Source organism: Bubalus bubalis, chromosome 1 (genome assembly GCF_019923935.1).
Source record: "Bubalus bubalis isolate 160015118507 breed Murrah chromosome 1, NDDB_SH_1, whole genome shotgun sequence".
Lineage (NCBI taxonomy): Eukaryota > Metazoa > Chordata > Mammalia > Artiodactyla > Bovidae > Bubalus > Bubalus bubalis.
Window position 1 is genome coordinate 50102932 of NC_059157.1, and position 22000 is coordinate 50124931.

The 22000-nt window shown below is 38.9% G+C and overlaps 2 protein-coding genes and 1 pseudogene across 2 annotated transcripts; 2 read left to right on the top strand and 1 right to left on the bottom strand.

Annotated features, from left to right (window-relative positions):
- The first annotated feature begins 217 nt into the window (after positions 1-217).
- LOC123333082 lies at positions 218-532 on the top strand (annotated as a pseudogene).
- Positions 533-12519: 11987 nt separating this feature from the next.
- LOC112586428 (keratin-associated protein 6-2-like) lies at positions 12520-13141 on the bottom strand. The gene has a single exon (XM_025290797.3). The coding sequence runs from the start codon at positions 13075-13077 to the stop codon at positions 12808-12810; it is 270 nt and encodes an 89-aa protein (XP_025146582.1). The 5' UTR covers positions 13078-13141; the 3' UTR covers positions 12520-12807.
- A 7048-nt stretch (positions 13142-20189) lies between these two features.
- LOC112578816 (keratin-associated protein 21-1-like) lies at positions 20190-20601 on the top strand. The gene has a single exon (XM_025264259.3). It carries the CDS (start codon positions 20223-20225, stop codon positions 20535-20537), a length of 315 nt encoding a protein of 104 aa, XP_025120044.3. The 5' UTR covers positions 20190-20222; the 3' UTR covers positions 20538-20601.
- Positions 20602-22000: the final 1399 nt, after the last annotated feature.

The window sequence follows — 22000 nt, forward strand, 5'->3', positions numbered from 1 at the left end:
AAATTTCTCCAAAATAACTAGCTACTTTAGGCAAATTATCGATTGTCAAAAGTGACCGGCACATGATGGTTGCTTACATATTTGTTGTCTATGTCAGAGAATGAATGGTATGCTCTGCAACTTACTGACAGTATATAAAGGTCCATGGGAAGGAGAAGACACACACAATTCAGAAACATCGCCTTGCAGTCCACCTGAATCCTCTTCCCTTGACAACATGTGTTGTAACTACTGCGGCAACTCCTGCGGCTATGGCTGTGGAAACAGCTACAGCTGTGGGTTCAGCCCCTATTATGGCTGTGGTTATGGAACCAGATATGGCTGTGGATATGGGGCTGGCTGTGGATATGGTTCAGGATATGGCTGTGGATTGAGCCCCTAATATGGCTGTGGATACAGCTCCCGTTATGGCTGTGGTTATGGAACCAGATATGGCTGTGGATACGGCTCCTGCTGTGGCTGTGGATACGGCTCTGGCTACGACAGTTACGGGCCAGTCTGCTACAGGAGATGTTATTCTTTTTGCTGCTAGAACGTCACCACCCAAAACACCATTTCTGTCTGAAACCACACATCTAAGATAATGCTGATTCAAGGATTGAAAAGTCATAATTTCTATATGTAGGAAATTCCATGCAAGACAGAGCTTTGACTACCCGTTTTTAAGATTGGCATCTTTGAGGCCTGAAGCTCCATGGTGGTATCCTCTGTCTTTTTTCCAAATGTTAACCTTTACTCCCTTAATCTCTGACTCTCTGTAGTAATGATCTGAATACCCTACAGTTGGGGAAGTCCCTTGTTATCAATAAAAATGGTTCATTGTTTCTAACAAATCTCTGTGTATTTGCTTGTGCATAATTTTTGATTTGAGGTGTTATGGCCTCTGTTGAAAACTGAGCAAATGTGAAGCTGAACTTTGAAGTCCTTCTTGATATAAGCATTTCTATTTATACCTGCATCAGAAATAATGTCTTTTCCACCTATTTCTTGTTTTTCTCATATTTAGGCATGCACGTATATAAGCACAAATTTCAGTATTTCAGGACTGTGCTTTGCAAATCTCTCTGTGTCTGGGATGGAGCTGGAGGTGAAAGAGGAGGAATGATACTTTATTCAGGAAGTTAATGCAAATTCCAAAATAAACAAGAGGTGTCCTGAGTACTTAAAGGAATAATGGAAAGCAAGGGGAATTTTCCAGCATATATGAGACATAAGAAGCAGAGATAGGTGTCAAGCACATGAGACTAAAGAATGCATGTAAAAGTCAAAACATTCTATCATATCATCTGCTTTTGATGGAAATGCAAATGTATTTGTTTGTATACACTGATGTTGAAATTGTTTCCAATCACTTAGTTGATAAATAGTTTTGAGTAGTTTTGAAAGGGTCTCATCTTAGACACTGAAGACAAAGTAGAAAAATTAAAGAAAAATTTCCTGCTCTCACAGTGTTTACATTCTAGTAGGTGAAGAATAAAAAAATAAAAAAGAATTAAGATAATTTCAAACTGACAGTTGGGATGTGGGAATAAAACAGTTTAGTGGGAAAGAGAGTAAGGATTGAAGCATTAAAGAGATATTTCAGGGAGGTATTTTCACCTTGTGATATCTCATGCCAATTGCAAAGAAAGATTCAAAAGGACAGTAGCAAATGTAAAGGGGGAAAAGAAGTCCATGAAGTTTTGGAAGAATATGATTTAGTAAGCATGTATGAGATAGCTTATATATCCAGTAAAGAGTCTTCACAAAGTAACTCTTAACATACCTTCAAAATCTGAAACGTTGTGACTCCCTAAGTTAAAGAGGGCTTCCTTGGTAGCTCAGACAGTAAAGAATCTGCCTGCAGCACAGACCTGGGATCAGTCCTTGGGTTGGGAAGATCCCCTGCAGAAGGCAACAAGTATCCAACCCAATATTCCTTCCTGAAGTATTCCATGGATAGAGGAGCCTGGTGGGCTACAGTCCACGGGATTGCAAAGAGTTGGACACATCTGGGCAACTAACACTTTCATACTTTCACTAGTTTGAAGAACACTTGAGACATTCAGCTCAGTGAAATAACAAAATGGTGATAATCAATCCAAATATCTATTAGTTTGTAAATGACACACAACTATTTGAACAGAAATTTGACTTAATTTGTATGCAGGTCAGGAAGCAACAGTTAAAACTGGACATGGAACAACAGACTGGTTCCAAATAGGAAAAGGAGTTCATCAAGGCTGTATATTGTCACCCTGTTTATTTAACTTATATGCAGAGTACATCATGAGAAATGCTGAACTGGAAGAAACACAAACTGGAATCAAGATTTCCGGGAGAAATATCAATAACCTCAGATATGCAGATGACACCACCCTTATGGCAGAAATTGAAGAGGAACTCAAAAGCCTCTTGATGAAAGTGAAAGAGGAGAGTGAAAAAGTTGGCTTAAAGCTCAACATTCAGAAAACAAAGATCATGGCATCCGGTCCCACCACTTCATGGGAAATAGATGAGGAAACAGTGGAAACAGTGTCAGACTTTATTTTTCTGGGCTCCAAAATCACTACAGATGGTGACTGCAGCCATGAAATTAAAAGACACTTACTCCTTGGAAGGAAAGTTATGACCAACCTAGATAGCATATTCAAAAGCAGAGACATTACTTTGCCAACAAAGGTTCATCTAGTCAAGGCTATGGTTTTTCCTGTGGTCATGTATGGATGTGAGAGTTGGACTGTGAAGAAGGCTGAGCACTGAAGAATTGATGCTTTTGAACTGTGATGTTGGAGAAGACTCTTGAGAATCCCTTGGACTGCAAGGAGATGCAACCAGTCCATTCTGAAGGAGATCAGCCCTGGGATTTCTTTGGAAGGAATGATGCTAAAGCTGAAACTCCAGTACTTTGGCCACCTCATGCGAAGAGTTGATTCATTGGAAAAGACTCTGATGCTGGGAGGGATTGGCGGCAAGAGGAGAAGGGGACGACAGAGAATGAGATGGCTGGATGGCATCACTGACTCCATGGATGTGAGTCTGAGTGAACTCAGGGAGTTGGTGATGGACAGGGAGGCCTGGCATGCTGCGATTCATGGGGTTGCAAGCATTTGGACACGACTGAGAGACTGATCTGATCTGATCAAATCAATTTTTTACTAGAGAAATATTAATTGAGCCCAACCTATGTGCAAGGTATTATAACCAGAGCTCATTATTCCATGATGCACAGAATACAGGTGGTTCTGCAGGCATCATTAGGTGTGGAGAGACTTGAGTGAAAAGGTTTAGAAATAATGCAATAAAGTTGGAAGACTTTTCAGTTAACCAGGGGAATTGTGGCCAGAAATTCTGCTTTGGCAGCAGCATTTAAAAGCAAAGTGTCTACTGTAGAGAATTTTTTTGAAGCAAACTTAAAATTTCAAATTGCAAGGAGGACAGAAAAGGTAAGAAAACTGAAGCATAATGATGATTGGAATGAGGATATATTTTCTTTATGCCCACCATTTGTGATTCAACATAGCAGAGTCATAAGATTATACCAGTGGTCAATAGAAGAAAAAAAAAAGTTTAAATGATGTCTCAGCTGAAGGATTAATGCCTAATATTGAAAATTCTCAGAAAAAGAAATCAGAAGCTTGATTAAAGTTCATTCTGAAGGTATTCAGTAAAGTACTGGATTACCACTTATCTCACTGTTGTTGAAATTTGAGTGTGCAATAAACGATTTTATGGTTCTTATTGTAAAAAATAACAGGTATTGGAATCTGCTTGATTATGAAAGATTATGAAAGGTACACCTATGCAAGTGAGATAAACAAAAATAACACCCCCCTCCCACCAAACTTTAAAATGGAACAATTGACAGTGCTAGTCAGTCAATTGGCACTATAAAATCTAATGAGATTTTGAATTTATAAATCAAAATGGGGAGAACTGATAGATTTGCAATATGCTAATGGATCTGATCTGTCTAATTGTTACTTAGATCTTCTTCAGTTTTTCTTAAATATTTTCTGTAGTTTTTAGTGTAGAGATTTATATACATTTTATAAAATATATTCCTAGGAATTTGGTGGTTTTTAACAATATTACAGGTAATAAATACATTAAAACTTTTACTTTTATAAGTTCCTATGTTGCAAATTAATGAAAATCCAACTGAAAAAAATAAAATAGAACAAGCAAGAGAGTTCCAGAAAAACATGTACTTCCGCTTTATTGACTACACTAAAGCCTTTGACTGTGTGGATCACAATAAACTGAGGAAAATCTTTCAAGAGATGGGAATACCAGACCACCTTGCCTGCCTCCTGAGAAACCTGTATGCAGGTCAAGAAGTAGCAGTTAGAACTGGATATGGGAAGAGGACCTAAGATGGCGGAGGAATAGGGCGGGGAGACCACTTTCTCCCACACAAATCAATCAAAAGAACATTTAAACTCTGAGTAAATTCCACAAAACAACTTCTGAATGCCGGCAGAGGACATCAGGTACCCAGAAAAGCAGCCCATTGTCTTCGAAAGGAGGTAGGGAAAAATATAAAGGACAAAAAAAGAGGCAATAAAGGGAGGGACGGAGCTCCGTCCCGGGAAGGGACTCTTAAAAAGAGAGAAGTTTCCAAAGACCAGGAAACACTCTCACTGCTGAGTCTGTGCCAAGCCTTGGAAGCACAGAGGGCAGCATAACAGTGAGGAAAAATAAATAAATAATTAAACCCCACAGATTATGAGCCCAACGGTAACTCCCCCTTGGGAGAAGCAGCACAGACGCCTGCACCCACCACTAGCAAGCAGGGGCTGGGTAGGGGAGGCAAGGGCTGCATCGGTTAGAGTAAGGATCGGGCCTGAAATCCCCGAGCACTAACTGAGAGAAATAACTTGGGCTAGCAAGCCAGACTGTGGGATAACTACCACGCGAAAAGCCATCCCTAACCTAAGACACCACAGGGCCGTGCACAGAACAAAGGACTGAACAGAGATAGCCAGCTGCAGACCATCCCCCTCCCGTGACAGGCAGCCAGAGCCGGAAGGGGGCTATCGCGCCCCAGAAAGACATTATCCAAAAAACTGCAAGCAGGCTTCCTTGCTAACTAAGACTTCTTGGGGTTCTGGACGGTCAACATCCACCTGAGAAGGTTCACCGGTTGTACACCCAGAAAACCGAGCAGCAGGGACAGGGGACGCAATAAGTCGCAGCGACCGTGCTCACCAAACACCTCATCACCTGAGCTGCTAGGACCTGCTGCTGCTGCTGCTGCTAAGTCGCTTCAGTCGTGTCCGACTCTGTGCGACCCCATGAATCACAGCACGCCAGTCCTCCCTGTCCATCACCAACTCCCGGAGTTCACTCAGACTCAAGTCCATTGAGTCAGTGATGCCATCCAGCCATCTCATCCTCTGTCGTCCCCTTCTCCTCCTGCCCTCAATCCTTCCCAGCATCAGAGTCTTTTCCAATGAGTCAACTCTTCATATGAGATGGCCAAATACTGGAGTTTCAGCTTTAGCATCATTCCCTCCAAAGAAATCCCAGGGCTGATCTTCAGAATGGACTGATTGGATCTCTTTGCAGTCCAAGGGATTCTCAAGAGTCTTCTCCAACACCACAGTTCAAAAGCATCAATTCTTTGGTGCTCAGCCTTCTTCACAGTCCAACTCTCACATCCATACATGACCACTGGAAAAACCATAGCCTTGACTAGACAGACCTTTTTTGGCAAAGTAATATCTCTGCTTTTCAATATACTATCTAGGTTGGTCATAACTTTCCTTTCAAAGAGTAAGCGTCTTTTTTTTTTATTTTATTTTATTTTATTTTTAAACCTAAAACACTGTATTAGTTTTGCCAAACATCAAAACGAATCCGCCTCAGGTATACATGTGCTCATGGCTGCAGTCACCATCTGCAGTGATTTTGGAGCCCCCCCCCAAAATATGTAAATACAAAAAACCTCAAATAGCCAAAGCAATCTTGAGAAAGAAGAATGGAACTGGAGGAATCAACCTGCCTGACTTCAGGCTCTACTACAAAGCCACAGTCATCAAGAGAGTATGGTACTGGCACAAAGACAGAAACACAGATCAATGGAACAAAATAGAAAGCCCCAATCAAAAAATGGGCCAAAGAATTAAATAGACATTTCTCCAAAGAAGACATACAGATGGCTAAACACATATGAAAAGATGCTCAACATCACTCATTATCAGAGAAATGCAAATCAAAACCACAGTAAGGTACCATTTCACACCAGTCAAAATGGCTGTGATCCAAAAGTCTACAAGCAAAAAATGCTGGAGGGGTTGTGGAAAAAAGGGAACCCTCTTACACTGTTGGTGGGAATGCAAACTAGTATAGCCACTATGGAGAACAGTGTGGAGATTCCTTAAAAAACTGGAAATAGAACTGCCTTATGATCCAGCAATCCCATTGTTGGGCACACACACTGAGGAAACCAGAATTGAAAGAGACACGTGTTCCCCGCTGTTCATCACAGCCCTGTTTATAATAGCCAGGACATGGAAGCAACCTAGATGTCCATCAGCAGATGAATGGATAAAAATGCTGTGGTACATACACACAATGGGGTATTACTCAGCCATTAAAAAGAATACATTTGAATCAGTTCTAATGAGGTGGATGAAACTGGAGCCTATTATACAGAGTGAAGTAAGCAAGAAAGAAAAACATCAATACACTATACTAACCCATATACAAGGAATTTAGAAATATGGTAACAATAACCCTGTATACGAGACAGCAAAAGAGACACTGATGTATAGAACAGTCTTTTGGACTCTGTGGGAGAGGGCGAGGGTGGGATAATTTGGGAGAATGGCATTGAAAAATGTATAATATCATATATGAAACGAGTCACCAGTCCAGGTTCGATGCATGATACTGGATGCTTGGGGCTGGTGCACTGGGATGACCCAGAGGGATAGTACAGGGAGGGAGGAGGGAGGAGGGTTCAGCATGGGGAACACGTGTATACCTGTGGCAGATTCATGTCAATATATGGCAAAACCAATACAATATTGTAAAGTTAAAAATAAAAAAAAAATAAAGAACTGGATATGAAACAATGAACTGGTTCCAAATTGGGAAAGCAGTAAGTCAAGGCTGTTTACTGTCACCCTGCTTATTCATCTTCTAAGCAGAGTACATCATGCAAAATACAGGCTGGATGAAGCACAAGCTGGAATCAAGATTAGTGGGAGAAATATAAATAATCTCAGATATGCAGATGACACCACCTATATGGCAGAAAGTGAAGAGGAACTGAAGAGCCTCTTGATGAAAGTGAAAGAGGAGAATGAAATGGCTGGCTTAAAACTCAACATTCAGAAAACAAAGATCATGCAATCTGGTCCCATCACTTCATGGCAAATAGATGGAGAGACAATGGTAACAGTGAGAGACTTCATTTTCCTGGGCTCCCAAATTACTGCAGATGGTGATTGCAGCCATGAAAGAAAAAGATGCTTGCTCACTGGAACAAAAGCTGTGACCAACCTAGACAGCATATTAAAAAGCAGAGACATGACTTTGCTGAGAAAGGTCTAATCAAAGCTATGGTTTTCCCAGTAGTCATGTATGGATGTGAGTGTTGGATTATAAAAAGAACTGAATGCCAAAGAATTGATGCTTTTGAACTGTGTTGTTCAAAAAGACCCTTGAGAGTCCCTTGGACTGCAAAGAGATCCAACCAGTCCATCCTAAAGGATATCAGTCCTGAACATTCATTGGAAGGACTGATGCTGAAGCTGAAGCTCCAGTACTTTGACTTCCTGGTGTGAAGAACTCTCATTTGAAAAGACCCTGATGCTGGGAAAGATTGAAGGCAGGAGGAGAAGGGGAAAACAGAGGATGAGATGGTTGGATGGCCTCACCGACTCGATGGACATGAGTTTGAACAAGCTCTGGTAGTTGGTGATGGACAGGGAACCCTGGCTTGCTGCAGTCCATGAGGTCACAAAGGATCGGACATGACTGAGTTACTGAACTGAACTCAACTGTACTGAAACTTTTAAAAGCTACACATTTTTTCCCTACATGTTTGGCAATAGAAAGTTCAGATGTGTAGCTTCGAGTGAGAAGGAAGTGTAGGTTTGGATTTAGACACCCATAGATAGAAGAAACTTATTTGTAAACACACAGGTATACTGTAATGTTTCTATTCTCAGTATTACTAACATTCTCGATTATTTTTCTTTTAGTTTTTACATGTTGCTCTGTTCCCTGGAGAATTAGTAGCATCCTTGGGTTCTGCATACTGTGGACATGGAACAACAGACTGATTCCAAATAGGAAAAGGGGTATGCCAAGGCTGTATATTGACACCCTGCTTATTTAACTTATATGCAGATTACATCATGAGAAACGCTGTGCTGGAAGAAGCATAAGGTGGAATCAAGATTGCTGGGGGAAATATCAATAACCTCAGATATACAGATGACACCACCCTTATGGCAGAAAGTGAAGAACTAAAGAGCCTCTTGATGAAAGTGAAGGAGGAGAGTGAAAATGTTGGCTTAAAGCTCAACATTCAGAAAACTAAGATCATGGCATCCTGTCCCATCATTTCATGGGAAATAGATGGGGAAACAGTGGAAACAGTGTCAGACTTTATTTTGGGGGGCTCCAAAATCACTGCAGATGGTGATTGCAGCCATGAAATTAAAAGACACTTACTCCTTGGAAGGAAAGTTATGACCAACCTAGACAGCATATTAAATAGGAGATACATTATTTTGCTAACAAAGGTCCATCTAGTCAAGGCTATGGTTTTTACAGTAGTCATGTATGGATGTGAGAGTTGGACTATAAAGAAAGCTGAGTGCTGAAGAATTGATGCTTTTGAGCTGTGGTGTTGGAGAAGACTATTGAGAGTTCCTTGGAGTGCAAGGAGATCCAACCAGTCCATCCTAAAGGAGATCAGTCCTGGGTGTTCATTGGAAGGACTGATATTGAAGCTGAAACTCCAATACTTTGGCCACCTGATCAAAGAGCTGACTCGTTTGAAAAGATCCTGATTCTGGGGAAAATTGAAAGCAGGAGGAGAAGCGGATGACAGAGGATGAGATGGTTGGATGGCATCACTGACTCAGTGGACATGAATTTGGGCAACCACAAGGAGTTGGTGATGGACAGGGAGGCCTGACGTGCTGCAGTCCTTGGGGTTGCAAAGAGTCAGACACAACTGAGTGACTGAACTGAACCGATATATGTATTTATGTATGAATCTCCCCTCTATCCATCCAATCAGCCTAGTTCTCAGTGAATTCATAATTTTATGTAGGAGTAACATAGTAGGATTTAAAGAAGAAATGAAGTAATTGTTTTTGTAGCAATGTGTTATGAAAGTTATAAAATATGGAAGGTTATTAGTGCTGTGAGAGTCAGGAACGAGTTCTGAGAAGATGGGGCACTAGACATGAGGTTGAGTAGGAACTGGCCAGTCAGATAAGGGAGTAGGACAACAAGCCTTTCTGTGCATTTATTACCACCAGTCGTTGTGTGTAATCACTAAGCAGACGTAGAGAGGGACTCTCAGACTTTTCTTTTTCTCTTCAGGTTATTTAGAGCACAGTGCATACTGTGACCATAAGCAGGAGAGGGCCTGGCCAGGAGGAGCATATGGCAGTGAGCTCACTAGCAGAAGACTATGAAAACTTGGCTCTGACACTCAGTTGCTGTGTGATTTCAAGATAATGACTTAATCACTCTGAGCCTCAGCATATTTCTCCCAATACTTGTTTGTCAAGTAACCACTCTATTTATTTTATGAGAATGTGAAAATGAATTGAGATAATGTGTAAAAAGACATTTTACAACATGCAATAGAGATGAACTGGTTAGGTTCAGTTCAGTTCAGTTCAGTCATTCAGTTGTTTCCAATTCTTTACAACCCCATGAACCAGGCCTCTTCCATGCCAGGCCTCCCTGTCCATCACCAATTCCTGGAGCTTACCCAAACTCATGCCCATTGAGTTGGTGATGCCATCCAACCATCTCATCCTCTGCCATCCTCTTCTCCTCCTGCCCTCAATTTTCCCAGCATCAGGGTCTTTTCAAATGAGTCAGCTCTTCACATCAGGTGTCCAAAGTATTGGAGTTTCAGCTTCAAAATCAGTCCTTCCAATGAATACCCAGGACTGATATCCTTAGGATGGACTGGTTGAATCTCCTTGCACACCAAGGGACTCTCAAGAGTCTTCTCTAACACCTCAGTTCAAAGCATCAATTCTTTGGTACTCAGCTTTCTTCACAGTCCAACTCTCACGTCCATACATGACCACTGGAAAAACCATAGCCTTGACGAGACAGACTTTTGTTGGCAAAGTAATGAGTCTCCTTTTTAATATGCTGCCTAGGTTGGTCATAACTTTCTTCCAAGAGGTAAGCGTCTTATAATTTCATGGCTGCAATCACCATCTGCAGTGATTTTGGAGCCCCCCAAAATAAAGTCTGACACTGTTTCTACTTTTTCCCCATCTATTTGCCATGAAGTGATGAGACCGGATGCCATGGCCTTAGTTTTCTGAATGTTGAGCTTTAAGCCAACTTTTTCACTCTCCTCTTTCACTTTCATCAAGAAGCTCTTTAGTTCTTCTTCACTTTCTGCCATAAGGGTGGTGTCATCTGCATATCTGAGGTTATTGATATTTCTCCCAGCAATCTTGATTCCAGCTTGTGCTTCTTCCAGCCCAGCGTTTCTCATGATGTACTCTACATATAAGTTAAATAAACAGGGTGACAATATACAGCCTTGACATACTCCTTTTCCTATTTGGAACCAGTCTGTTGTTCCATATCCAGTTCTAACTATTGCTTCCTGACCTGCATATAAGTTTCTCGAGAGGCAGGTCAGGTGGTCTGGTATTCCCATCTCTTTCAGAATTTTCCTCAGTTTATTGTGACCCACACAGTCAAAGACATTGGCATAGTCAATAAAGCAGAAAAAGATGGTTTTCTGGAACTCTCTTGCTTTTTCTAAGATCCAGTGGATGTTGGCAATTTGACCTCTGGTTCCTCTGCCTTTTCTAAATCCAGCTTGAACATCTGAAAGTTCACAGTTTGCATATTGCTGAAACTTGGCTTGGAGAATTTTGAGTATTACTTTACTAAATGTGAGATGAATGCAGTTTTGTGGTAGTTTGAGCATTCTTTGGCATTGCCTTTCTTTAGGATTGCAATGAAAACTGAACTTTTGCAGTTCTGTGGCCACTACTGAGTTTTCCAAATTTGCTGGCATATTGAGTGAAACACTTTCACAGCATCATCTGTTAGGATTTGAAAAGCTAAACTGGAATTCCGTCACCTCCACTAGCTTGGTTCGTAGCGATGCTTTCTAAGGCCCACCTGACTTCACATTCCAGGATGTCTGGCTCTAGGTGAGTGATCACACCATCCTGATTTTCTGGGTCATGAAGATCTTTTTTGTCAGTTCTGTGTATTCTTGCCACCTCTTCTTAATATCTTCTGCTTCTGTTAGGTCCATACCATTTCTGTCCTTATTGAGCCCATCGTTGCATGAAATATTCCCTTGGTATGTCTAATTTTCTTGAATAGATCTCTAGTCTTTCCCATTCTATTGTTTTCCTCTATTTTTTGCGTTGATCACTGACGAAGACTTTCTTATCTCTCCTTGCTATGCTTTGGAACTCTGCATTCAAATGGATATATATCTTTCCTTTTCTCCTTTGCTTTTCGCTTCTCTTCTTTTCACAGCTATTTGTAAGGCCTCCTCAGACAGCCCTTTTTCTTTTTTGCATTTCTATTTCTTGGGGATGGTCTTGATTCCTTTCTCATGTACAGTGTCACTAAGTCTGTTAATAGTTCATCAGGCACTCTGTCCATCTGTTTCTAGTCCTTTAAATCTATTTCTCACTTTCATTGTATATTTGTAAGGGATTTGATTTAGGTCATACCTGAATGGTTTGGTGGTTTTCCCCACATTCTTCAACTGAAGTTTGAATGTGGCAATAAAGAGTTCATAATCTGAGCCACAGTCAGGTCTTGGTCTTGTTTTTGCTGACTGTATAGAGCTTCTCCATCTTTGGCTGCAAAGAATATACATTCCTTAGTTCTTTATTTTCAAGTGCCTAACACCCAACTCTGTTTCCAATTTCTCATTACTTCTGGGAAGCACATCTTCTATTCCAGTACTCCTGCAGGAAATCAGGTTGTCTCTCCTGCACCTGGACTTTGTCATGACCACCTGAATGCGTGTCTTTCCTCCTACACTTGCTCACCCTGCTCCATTCTTGACACAGTGAGATTTGCGTGGTTCAGCATGGTTCTGAAATACTGTGAGATTTGTGCTTGGCTATGTGAGTGCCTGAGCATGTGAGATAGAAGAAATAGTTGGAGAAGGTATGATTTTTGGTACAAATACAAGAAGAAATGCTTGTACTATATCAAAAAACTCAAGGTTCAGGCAACCTCTTTGCCTAGTCTTTGAAAGAGGCCATAGCATCTCATGAAAGAGTAATTCATAAGCAGTACACAGAGATTTGTTAGAAGCAATGAGACATTTTTATTGAGAATAAGGGGTTATCCAAGCTTTAGAATGTTAGGATCATTAACACAATCATAACAGAGACTCAGAGATTAAGGAGTAAAGGCTAACATTTGGAAAAGTCAGATGTTATCACCATTGAACTTCAGACCTCAAGGGCGTCAATCTAAAAATGGGTAGTTGGAGATCAAAGCCTCTGTCACACATACAATTTCTTGCAAGTACAAATCATGGGTTACAGATCCTCGAAGCAGTATTATCTTTAGATTCCTCATTTCAGAAGCAGACTAGGCTAAGAGGGTGATGTTCTAGCAGCAAGAATAACATCTCCTGTAGCAAACTGGCCAGTAGCTGCCATAGCCAGAGCCATATCCACAGCCATATCTGGTTCCATAACCACAGCCATAATAGGGGCTAAATCCACAGCCATATCCTGTCCCATATCCACAGCCGTATCCCGAGCCGTATCCACAGCCGTATCTACTTCCATATCCACAGCCATAATAGGGGCTGAACCCACAGCTGTAGCTCTTTCCACAGCCATAGCCACAGGAGTTGCCGTAGTAGTTACAACACATGTTGTCAAGGCAAGAGGGTTCAGGTGGACTGCAAGAGGCTGTTTCTGAAGTGTGGGTGTCTCCTTCCCATGGACCTTTATATACTGTCAGTAATTGGCAGAGCATACCATTCATTCCCTGACACAGGCAGCAAATATGGAAGCAACATTATGAGCCAGTCACGTCACCACTGACAATCACTAAAGTTTGCTTAAAATAGCTCATTATTTGGGAGACTCCTGTTTCATTTTAAGAGCTTCACTTTAATTTGTTCTGCTGACAAACCATCTTAGTAGAATCGTGTGACCCAAAGCTGATCATTTTCAAATCTCCTCTCATTTAACAGATACCTTACAGAACAAGCTTGTTGGGGAATGTCAGACGATTTTGCCTCCTTTTCTCTCTCATTTTTCCAAAATACCTGCTTCTGACCACAGGAAAAGGAATATTCCTGTCTCCTTTCCTGAATCATTGCAACTTCCTGTCCGTTTTTCCCTACCCTTTCTGCATTCCTTACCCCTGCCTTGTCCGACTCTCCTCAAATCCTAAGAATCTGATCTGTATCTGATAGTTCAAAACGAAGTCCATTACCGGGAAGAGTGAAGACTTACAGGCGTGGAGACAGTGTGCTGCATGTGTTCCTTCTTGTATTTCCTTCTTCGTGTACCAGGCAACGGAAGGTCCTGTTCACGTGGGGCAGCCCTCTTTTTCTCTCTTTTTTGTAGCTACCTGAGTCTCACCATTGAGGAGACTTTAACAGTTTAACCAACTTTATCTGGCTGAAAAATCGGAAGTCCTCAGTTAGACCAGAAACTCATTTTTTTCACATAAAGCCTTAGTCCATTCCCCTCACTCAATCATTCTTGCCTTGTTCTGTCACTACTTTTCCTCACACATTTAGTTCAAAGGCTAAAGGTAAGTAGGGTCACTCTGATACTTACAGCAAAAGCCCATCTCAGCTCCTAATACATTCATGACATCAAGTACCACAAAACTCAATTTTATCCTTATTCATATGTACATTAATCAGAAGTTCTCAACCTTCTACAAAAATGTTCATTGTGACTTTGAAATATAATGTCTCCTTTCTTCTAAATAATCCTCTCTAACACACTTACCTTTTTGACATGTAAAAGAGGGAAATGACTATCATTTCTTCTGCTGTTAATATTTTTCTTGCCACCAAATTTCTCGGCTTAAAAAAAATCTATTTGTACATCAAAACTCAGATCTGTAACAGCTCCTGTGAGATGCCTTTCCTTCGTGTTCTTGTCTGAACTGGATCATCCTCCTCTTGGTCCTGGGGCTTCCCTAGTGGCTCAGGAAAGAATCTGCCTGCAATGCAAGAGATGTAGGTTCGATCCCTGGGTCTGGAAGATCCCCTGGAGGAGGAAATGGCAACCCCCTCCAGTGTTCTTGCCTGGGAAATCCCAAGGACAGAGGGGCCTGGCGGGCTATACAGTCCATGGAGTTGCAAAGAGTCTGACATGACCTAGCAACTAAGCCACCACCGCCAGCACCTCCTGGCTCTTATGTGCAGACACATGTCAAAGCACTTGCCAAAGTTTATTAAAACTATGTCTTGCCTCACTAACTCATATGTAACTTTATACCAAACATTCAACCTTTCACAACCAAACATTCAGTCATGTTGCTTTGTTTGTTGGGGTAGGAGGGCATTTTTTCTTTTTCTTTTCTATTCTTTTTTTTGCTTATCTTAGTTTCTATCTTTTGTTTAAACCAACTTTTTCACAATCTGGCAGACTCCAAAATTTAGATTATTTTTCACTGTAACAACCATGAAATCTGAACTGGAAGGGAGTATAAAGTCAAAATCATTCCTTCCACTGGATATACTTGAATTTTGACAACAAAGGAATAAGTGGTGATCGAGTACTTTATTGAATGCCTTTAACAGGGATTTTCACAAGGCTGCCAACTTCAATTTTTGAGAAGTTTCATTATCAGACATTTTTCCTTCTGTTGAGAAATCATTCTACCGATTTTTCTGATATTGGTCACTGGTCTAATCTGAACACTCTGCAGTTTCATTGCTAACCATAAACATAAAGAACATATGATCCCATTCCATTTTTCTTATCCTTCAGTTTCTTAACTTTTCTGTCCGCCTTGAAATTCAAAACTATAAATTCTACTTGACAAATTCTCTGGTACAGACACTTTACTTTTCAGTACCAAAGCCAACAATTCTCTGGTCACAGTATCCCTGGATTATTGAAAAACTCTTTTATCTTTATTGCATTATTTCTAATACCTTTCCATTCAGATCTCTTAATACCAGTTTAAAACAGTAAAGACAACTCCTATTCTGTGCATCCTTGAAAAACCAGCTCTGAGTACAGTCCCTGATAATTTGGACTCAATATTCTTCCATAAAAATGGATGAATCAAATCAAACATATGGTCAAACATTGGAGCGCCACATATACTGTAAATCATTTGATTATATGATTAAATTGTCTAAATGCAAATTTCTTCTTTCTAAAATGAGGCCTATCTATTTTTACATAATGTTTTCCTTATGTTTCATATCTATTTAGTGTTCTAGTCAGGAATTTTACTCAATAAGTGCTATTCCCTTAATCTCACTTTTCTTTTTATTTTTCCCCTCTTGGCTATATATATTTATTTTTGTGATTATCATTTAATACATGTTATTTAAGTATGCACTTTTTAGAATCCAAACATAAATTTTAATTTTAAATATATATATATATATATATTTTTTATTGCAGTGACAAGGTGGACCTAGAAATTCTTATACAGAGTGAAGTAAGTCAGACAGTGAATGACAAATATATGATACTGCTTTCTTTAGATTTCTAAGAAATCTAAAAATAATAGTACAAATGAACCTATTTATGAAACAGAAATAGAGGCACAGAAGTAGAAAACAAGCATGGTTACCACGGGGTGGGGAGCGGAAGGAGGGATAAACTGAGAGTTTGAGAATGACATATTTACACTATTATATATAAAATAGATAACTAATAAAAATCTACTATATAGCACAGGGAACTCTACCCAATATTCTGTAATGACCTATGTAAGAATAGAATCTAAAAAAGGAGTGGATATAGGTGTATATATATAACTGATTCACTTTGCTGTATAGCAGAAACTAGCACAACATTGTCAATCAACTATACTCCAATAAAAATCAAATTTTTGAAATCTCATTTTCTTATTCCATAGTTTTAAATTCTTGGCTAGTAATAGCTTTAAAATACCCATATTTATTTGTACTGTAATCCTGATTTAGTCTGAATTTAATGTAATAGCTTTGTAACGTAAAAGAAGCCATTCTATGGTATCCACATATGTATACCCTAATTAAAAAAGCTTTTATGATGAGGAAGCAAAACCCCTCCGAATATAAATTACCTTCCTATTGACCTTTTTGCACTCTGACTGAGCCATTTTGTATAGTAATTTATTACCCAAAATACAGTGTCAACATTATGTCAACTTAATGGACATGGAATCATGCATATTTTCAAGTTCAGAAACTAAAGAATAACTTTATGTTCTATTTTTAAAGCATATGTCTTGGGAACGTGTTTATGCAAAAATTTGATATCAATATTTTTGAAACTCCACAGAAGTAAAAAGATCAGTCCATAGTAGAAATATATTTTATTTCTAGGACTATGTCTATTTTGATAATTTGAATTAAGTATCATCTTGCAGTAAGGCATTTTAGTCAAGATCAAAGGCTTATTATACAGTGTGAAATATGTTCTAAAGATTCCCATAATTAGGACTATATATGGACTTTTCTGGTGGCTCAGATGGTAAAGAATCTGCATGCAATGCAGAAGATATAAAAGACCTGGTTTGATCGCTGGGTTGGAAAGATCCCCTGGAGAATGGAATGGCTATGCACTCCAGAATTCTTGCCTGGAGAATTCCATGGACATAGGAGCCTGGCAGGCTATAGTCACAAAGAGTCAAACACGACTGAATAGCTTTCACTTCACTTCACTTCATAGATTTCCTCCTTAGGGTATATTTTTTTCTACCTTCCAATCCCTAGGACTAGGAGATACCACAGACATACAAAAAATCATAAGAAAATACTGTGAACAGTTACATACTAACAAATTGGATAACCTGGAAGAAACACAAATTTCTAGAAAGAGCATACCAAGACTGAGTTAAGAAGAAGCAAATAATTTGAACATACTGATCACCAGAAATGAAATTAAAGCAGTAGTTCAAAAAATTTCCAGGGGAATTCTACCAAACATATGGAAAATAACTTATATTTATCCTTCTCAAACTATTCCAACTAACTGAAGATGAGGAAACATGCCCTAATTTATCCCAATACTAGACCACCATTACCTTGCTACCAAACTAGAGAAAAACACTACAAAAAAAAAAAAAAAAAAACACAAAAAACCTCCACAATATGTTAGCAAACCAAATTAAAAAATACAAAGAAGCATCATTCACTGTGATCAAGTTGAATTTAATCCTGGGTCACAAAGCCAATTAACATATGCAATCAATCACTGTGATACACCTATGTTAACAAAAAGAAAGACAAAAAATACGTGGTCACTTCAATAAATGCATAAAAATAGTTAAAAAAAAATCAGCATCCATTCAAGTTAAAAACTCTCATCAAAGTGGTTTAGGGGGAAATAGGTGAATATAATAAAGACTGTTTATGAGCAATTCACAGCCAACATAATACTCATTGGTGAAAAGGTGAAATCTTTCCTGCTAAATTCAGGAATAAGACAAGGATGCTAATTCTCACCACTTCTATTTAAAGTTGAATTGCACATTCTAGCTGCAGCAACAAGAAGAAATAAAACATATTGGAAAGAAGAGGTAACACTGTCACTACTTGCAGATGATGTACTTTGTACAGAGAACTCGAAAGTCTCCACTGAAAACCTCTTAGAGCTAATAAGTTCATTCAGTAGATTGTATGTTACAGGATGAGTATAGAGAAATCTGTTATGTTTGTATACATTAATTATGAAATATTAGTAAGTGAAAGTAAAAAAAAATCCTATTTAATTGGTTCTACAAATGATACCTAGGAATCAACTTAAGGAAGCAAAAGAAGTATATTCTGAAAACCATAAAACTTTGATAAAGAAAATTGAAAATTATATGCAAAAATGGAAAGGTATCCCATTCCCTTGTATTGGAAGAGTTAATATTATTAAAGTGGCCATAATACCCAAAGAAATCTACAGATTTAATGCAATTTCTATTCAATAACCATGATATTTTTTACAGAACTAGACCAAAAAAATCCTAAAATTCATAGAACTAGAATAATCCTTAAATAGTTCTAAAATTTATAGAAAAATAATCTTAAAACTAGAACAACAAAAGACTACTTATCGGCAAAGCACTCTTCAGAAAAAAAACGATAATGCTGGAGTACAACTCTCCCAAACTGACTATATTGTAAATCTACAGTAATCAAAATAGCATGGTATTGGCAGAAAAAGGCACATAAAACACACAAATGGCTAACAGGACAAGAAAAGATGCTCAATATTACCAATTAACAGAAAAATGCAAATTAAAACAATAATGCAATATCAACTCACATCTGTCAGAATACCTATCACCAAAGCAATCACCAAAGTAAATATCAGAAGTTTTAGAGGATATGGGAAAAGGAACCACTTGAACACTCTTGGGCAATGTAAATTATTGGTTCAACCACTATGGAAATAAGTATGGAGTTTCCATAAAAACCTAAAAATAGGACAGCCATATGATCCAGCAATTCTACTCCTGGGTACATATCCAGAAAAAGTGAAAATACTAACTTGAAAAGATACACACACTCCAGTGTTCCTAGCAATACTGTTTATAATATCTCACATATGGAAGCATTCAAACATCTCTCAGCTCATTTAAGAAGATATGGTGTACATATACACATCATGGATTATTACTCAGACATAAAAATGAGATACTACCATTTGCAGCAAAATGGAAAAATCTGGAGAATACTCTTAGTGAAGGATGTTCAGGCAGAGGAATAAGGCAGATAAAGGAAGACAAATACTGTATTACTTCAGTTATATGAAGACTCTAAAAATTATAAAATGAATGCATATGTAAGACAGAAAGAGACCCAAAGATATAGAAAACAATCTTTTGTTTACTAAAGGAGATAGCAACGGGGAGGGACCAATTAGTGCCACTGGATTAGCAGATGCAAACTACTCTTCATAAAATAGATGAGCAATAAAGATATACTATATAGCATGGTGAATTATTTATTACATTGTAATAATTTTTAATGGAGTATAATCTTCAAAAATACTAAATCATCATGCTGTACTCCCTAAACTAACACAATGTTGTAAATCAAATATAGTTGAATAAAAAAAAACTTAAAAATTTGGAACCTGCCTGATTCTGAAAATGGTGATATGAAAGTAAAATCTATACAAGTAAGATGTGCAAAAAAAAGTCCACAAACAAAAAATTTTGACCACATCTTTGATGATGGAAAGGTCTGGTTTTCCTTTAGAGTGAGAAGACAGGGTACGTTTGGATTTAGGCATCTACAGATAGAGAAACATTTATAAATATATAGCTATAAAACAGGATTTCTATTCTTAACACTCTTGACAGTTTGGACAAGATTTTTTCTTGTTGGGGGCTTCTTTGTGAATGCAGTATCATCAGCATCTTTGGCTTCTATAAATGAATCTGCAATGATTCAAGAAAAGGGGTAGGAATATTCTTTTCTTATGGCCAGAGGCAAATGATTTAAGAAAGAAGAGAGAGAAAGGTGCAAATTTTTTCTACATTGTTTCTCACATTTTTAATATAAGATATATATTAAATGATAGGAAATTTTGGAAATGGGTATCTGTTTAGAGGCACATGATTCTACTGAAAAAATTCTCTGGCAGAGCAAATTAAAATGATGCTCTTTAAATATCTCCAAAATAACTAGCTACTTTAGGCAAATTATCGATTGTCAAAAGTGACCGGCACATGATGGTCGCTTCCATATTTGTTGTCTATGTCAGGGAATGAGTGGTATGCTAGGCCAATTACTGACAGTATATAAAGGTCCATGGGAAGGAGAAAACACATACACTTCAGAAACATCGCCTTGCAGTCCACCTGAATCCTCTTCCCTTGACAACATGTGTTGTAACTACTGCGGCAACTCCTGTGGCTATGGCTGTGGAAACAGCTACAGCTGTGGGTTCAGCCCCTATTATGGCTGTGGTTATGGAACCAGATATGGCTGTGGATATGGGGCTGGCTGTGGATATGGTTCAGGATATGGCTGTGGATTGAGCCCCTATTATGGCTGTGGATACAGCTCCTGTTATGGCTGTGGTTATGGAACCAGATATGGCTGTGGATACGGCTCCTGCTGTGGCTGTGGATATGGCTCTGGCTACCACAGTTATGGGCCAGTCTGCTACAGGAGATGTTATTCTTCTTGCTGCTAGAACGTCACCACCCAAAACACCATTTCTGTCTGAAACCACACATCTAAGATAATGCTGATTCAAGGATTGAAAAGTCATAATTTCTATATGCAGGAAATTCCATGCAAGACAGAGCTTTGATCTTCGACTACCGTTTTTAAGATTGGCATCTTTGAGGCCTGAAGCTCCATGGTGGTATCCTCTGTCTTTTTTCCAAATGTTAACCTTTCCTCCCTTAATCTCTGACTCTCTGTAGCAATGATCCGAATACCCTACTGTTGAGGAAGTCCCTTGTTATCAATAAAAATGTTTCATTGTTTCTAACAAATCTCTGTGTATTTGCTTGTGCATAATTTTTGATTTGAGGTGTTATGACCTCTGTTGAAAACTGAGCAAATGTGAAGCTGAACTTTGAAGTTCTTCTTGATATAAGCGTTTCTTTTTATACCTGCATCAGAAATAATGTCTTTCCCACCTATTTCTTCTTTTTCACATATTTAGGCACTCATATATAAGCACAAATAGGAGAAGACAATGGCACCCCACTCCAGTACTCTTGCCTGGAAAATCCCATGGACAGAGGAGCCTGGTAGGCTGCAGTCCATGGGGTCGCTGAGGGTCGGACCCGACTGAGCGACTTCACTTTCACTTTTCACTTTCCTGCATTGGAGAAGGAAATGGCAACCCACTCCAGTGTTCTTGCCTAGAGAATCCCAGGGATGGGGGAGCCTGATGGGCTGCCACCTATGGGGTCGCAGAGAGTTGTACACGACTGAATAAACTTAGCAGCAGTATATCAGAACTGTGCTTTGCAAATCTCTCTGTGCCTGGGATGGAGCTGGAGGTGAAAGAGGAGGAATGATACTTTATTCAGGAAGTTAATGCACATTCCAAAACAAACTAGAGGTGGCCTGAGTACTTAAAGGAATAATGGAAAGCAAGGGGGATTTCTAGCATATATGAGAAATAAGAAGCAGAGATAGGTGTCAAGCACATGAGACTAAAGAATGCATGTAAAAGTCAAACATTCTATTATATCATCTGCTTTTGATGGAAATGCAAATGTATTTGTTTGTATACATTGATGTTGAAATTGTTTCACTTAGTTGATAAACAGTTTTGAGTAGTTTTGAAAGGGTCTCATCTTAGACACTGTAGACAAAGTAGAAAAATTAAAGAAAAATTTCCTGCTCTCACAGTGTTTACATTCTAGTAGGTGAAGAATAAGAAAATAAAAAAGAATTAAGATAATTTCAAACTGACAGTTGGGATGTGGGAATAAAACAGTTTAGTGGGAAAGAGAGTAAGGATTGAAGCATTAAGGAGATATTTCAGGGAGGTATTTTCACCTTGTGATATCTCATGCCAATTGCAAAGACAGATTCAAAAGGACAGTAGCAAATGTAAAGGGGAAAAAGAAGTCCATAAAGTTTTGGAAGAATATGATTTAGTAAGCATATATGAGATAGCTCATATACCCAGTA

Excerpts from the sequence above, each read along its gene's own strand:
- LOC112578816 (XM_025264259.3), top strand. The coding sequence starts at position 20,223 with ATGTGTTGTAACTACTGCGGCAACTCCTGTGGCTATGGCTGTGGAAAC.
- LOC112586428 (XM_025290797.3), bottom strand. The coding sequence starts at position 13,077 with ATGTGTTGTAACTACTACGGCAACTCCTGTGGCTATGGCTGTGGAAAG.